This window comes from Hermetia illucens, chromosome 6, assembly GCF_905115235.1.
Source record: "Hermetia illucens chromosome 6, iHerIll2.2.curated.20191125, whole genome shotgun sequence".
Classification (NCBI taxonomy): Eukaryota; Metazoa; Arthropoda; class Insecta; order Diptera; family Stratiomyidae; genus Hermetia; species Hermetia illucens.
The window spans coordinates 46828815-46832484 of record NC_051854.1 but is presented as its reverse complement, the minus strand read 5'-3'; the positions used below and the strand labels follow the sequence as shown (position 1 = coordinate 46832484).

The following is a 3670-nucleotide window of genomic DNA, read 5'->3' as shown; positions in this document are numbered from 1 at the left end:
ACTTTCACGAGCCAAAATTGGAGTCAGTACAGACCCTCCCATTCGTGAGAACGGGTGAGAGAAGTGGTAGAGGGAGGGTTGACGGTTCTTGAAACTTCTTCAACACGTAAGTGCTGCAAGGTGAACTGAAAAACTGCGAAAGGGGTTGTTACCAATGAAAAGGTGAGAGCTGCCACATTGTCCTTTGAACACTTCAAAGCACCTGGCATTGATGGCATCTATCCAGCAATGCTAAAGGAGGGTATGGAGCACTTAGAAAGATTATTAAGAAATATTTTTCTAGCATGTCTTGCTTTGAGCTATGTGCCTACCTCTTGTCAGAAGGTTTAGGCAGTCTTCAGACCGAAGCCTGGGAAAGGTGAACATTCTAATCCAAAAGTTTTGGAGAGACTGGATGAACGTCATATTCGTGGGAAGGCACTTAGGCCGCTCCTACTTAAGAAAACCAACATGCTTACCAGCATGGAAAGTCCTGTGAGTCTGCTCTTCATTCTTTGGTTTCAAAGATAAGAGGATGGAACTCTGAAGGGTGAGTACGCGATGGGGGTATTCGTGGATATTGAAGTGACGTTTGACTTGCTCATGCGGTCAGAGTGCAGGGTGTTGATTATGCTTTAATTAAGTGGATCCATGCTATGCTAACACAGAGATTGCTGTGTGCTGAAGTGGGTTTCGATCACTATCTAACAGCAGAAGCAACGAAAGGCTGTCCCCAAGAGGGTCTGCTGTCGCCACTTCTGTGGAGTATGCTGATCGACTCATTACTATGCCAATACACGCTCAAGTTTATGCTGATGACATGCCTGTGGTTACTGTTGATCGGGATTTTGGAACGGTGTGTAGAAATATACAACGTGCCGTTGATCTGATAGACATTTGGTGCTCAGGCATGGTCTTTCAGTTAATCCAAATGAAACCACGATGGTATTATTCACAAAAGGAGAAACCTGGATGAACTTTAACTCCCAGAGATGAAGGGTACAATCCTTCAACTCTCCGAAGAAGTGAAATATCAGAGTCACTCTAGATATAAAGTTTCTTTGGAACAAACATGTAGAGTTAAAGTTGAAACAAGCTCTCATAACTTATGGGCTGTGCAGACGGATTTTTGCCTCGGCATGGGAACTTAAGCGTCATATGGTAATATAGATATACATTGCTATGATTAGCTCGATGTTCGCTTATGCATCTGTAGTGTGGGGGTTATGGTGAGACAAAAAGTTTTCACTGTAAACTAGTTGCACTGCAAAGAACTATGTGTCTAGTTATTACCGGTGCCACGAGCAGGACATCCGGTGCAGCTCTAAATGAATTACTCAATTTGCAGCCCCTAGATATATTTATTCAAAGCATTACAATCAGAGCAGCTCATAAACTAATTCGATTAGATCTATGGGAAAACAACAGATGTAGGAGCACATAGCATTGGAAGAGTTATTGGGAATACTGAATCCAGTTGTAAGAACTGGCTTTTCGATTCTCAATATGAAGATATTCTGAAAAGTAGAGAGAACTGGGAAGTCCCAGAGGAATCGGTGGCGGTATATAAGTCTTCTATACCGATGGCTCAAAAACTAAATAGAGCTCTGAAGTCGGAGTCGACCTCTCGAATAAAAACGAGAATTGGGCTTTTCCTTTGGGACAATATGCAACCGCAAACTGGGTGAGTGATGAGCGGTTGAAGGGCAGGTGCAATCTGCAGTAATAGCCAGGCTGTATTGAGGGCGTTGAATAGTCGTTTGATCACCTCGAAAATCGTTCAGAAATGCAGAAACCGTTTGAACTCTATCTCTAGATTCAATACGATGGAAGTATTCTGGGTACTTGCTCGCTGTTCTCAGGCGGTTCGGTGACATCGACCCACCTTTTTTTGTGCTGAGTCCATTCACTTAGATTAATGGACCGAGTAGTACAATTGAGTCGATTCATTCATGAGTTGGCCATCTCTACATATGCAGAAAGTGACTGACACTGTCATTCAAACGCTTCAAGTCTTCGTGAACACCTGTCTACGACGTATCATTGGAGTACGCTGGCCTGATACTGCTTCAACTAAAGATCTTGGCAGGTGAAAAGGCCAGGTACCCATGGATGGTGCAATCGGAAGTGGCAGTGGATTAGTCACAAACTAAGGTGGGGTGACAATGTCATTGCTGGCTACATCATCTTAATGCGCATTTCAAGTAACGATGATGCGGAGGTGACTGACGCCCTGTACCCTACTAACAGGTGAATTGCAACTATATATAAAGCTATGAACCCTTTTTTGATTCCACAAAAGGTTTCTTGGGATTGTTTGCTCGTTTTCGGAATAAAGATCATTTTTGCCAGCTTCCACCTCTTTGGTATATATATACCATAAAGCAATGCTGCCTCTTATCACCCTTAGGATCCTAAAATGATTTCCAGGCCCCTCTGAGAAAGTGCTGGCGAAGTTCCATCCAGGGGGTATGCTTTCATGTCAATATAATCGAAAGTTCCCAATGCCCCGTTTGCCTTCGAGAGATTTTCAATTTATAATTCCGCACGTATTATCGAAGCTGCATTCCGTGCGTTGCTATCCTCTAGGATAAAAACCGACTGTCGTTCCCGGAAGAAACCAATGTCTAGATTAACCCATCGGAACGCAGTATATAGTTCATGGCTTTCATCGCAAGTATGTAGACAACAAGGTTCCTGGTGTCCAAATCGCAATCATCAGTTGAATAATTCAGTTTTCAGCCATAATTGCGAGTTAAGGAATCATCTAAACATTATGCCGTTACAGGGTTGGTTAATAGTATATGTTTTACTTGTTTTTTACAATAACAATACTAGTATCATTTAGAAGAGAATTTATTTTCGTATTGAAAATTTCCAAGCAACTTATAAAAAAGAAACAGCGACAGCAAACCTCCACCCAGCAGACCTCTAGTCCATTCTCGTCTTCAAAGTCTTGACTGTGATCTTATCCTTTTCGATGATATAAACAGTCGCTCCCCAGCCTGAAATCGCGTCTCGGTCGAAGGCGTTGATCATTGATTGTGCAATCACCTCAAAAAGCTGCTCGGGTTCCAGATCAGGCTTCCACAGCGTTTCACACATACCATACAACTGCTCAGCACAAGTGCCAGCTACCACGAAATCGTCCGGCGCATTTGGACATCCAATCAGATCCATATTGCAGATGAAAGGTTTTGAGGTCTTCGGATCCAGTCCGGCGACGACAGGCTCTACAAAATAAGGTCCAAAACGACGTTCGTAGAGGAAACTGGAAAGCATAGCTGCAAAGCGCTCCGGTGTCATTTCGCGGTTCTCACGCACTTCGTATAGATTTTTACGGAACGCGAGCCGATCCTTCACCGTCAAGATGTCTGTTTGAAGGCCGACGAGTCCCAGGAACATCTGTGGGTTGATTTGAAACACTTTCTGGAAGTTGGTGTCGATTGTTTGCCCCTGAACGCCGAAACGATGATCGGTCGCAATTGCTACACAGTCCTTTCCGCGCATTGCAACAACGCACCCTCCGTTATAGGCGAGAATCGACATTTTCGATTAAAAGATGTAATGAACAGTTTTTATTAAATATCCAGGACTTGCAGGGTTCCCAATAAATAGCCGAACTATCACAGTAAATGGACAATGCACTGAGGTTATGATCGTCGGGTAATCATAAATGCAATGACAAGCA

At 43.4% G+C, this 3670-nt stretch overlaps 1 protein-coding gene across 1 annotated transcript; it reads right to left on the bottom strand.

Moving 5' to 3' along the window:
- Positions 1-2819: 2819 nt before the first annotated feature.
- On the bottom strand, positions 2820-3670 carry LOC119659118 (proteasome subunit beta type-3). The gene has a single exon (XM_038067042.1). The coding sequence runs from the start codon at positions 3526-3528 to the stop codon at positions 2911-2913; it is 618 nt and encodes a 205-aa protein (XP_037922970.1). The 5' UTR covers positions 3529-3670; the 3' UTR covers positions 2820-2910.

What these genes read in the sequence shown, in the direction of transcription:
- LOC119659118 (XM_038067042.1), bottom strand. Translation starts at nt 3,528, where the DNA reads ATGTCGATTCTCGCCTATAACGGAGGGTGCGTTGTTGCAATGCGCGGA.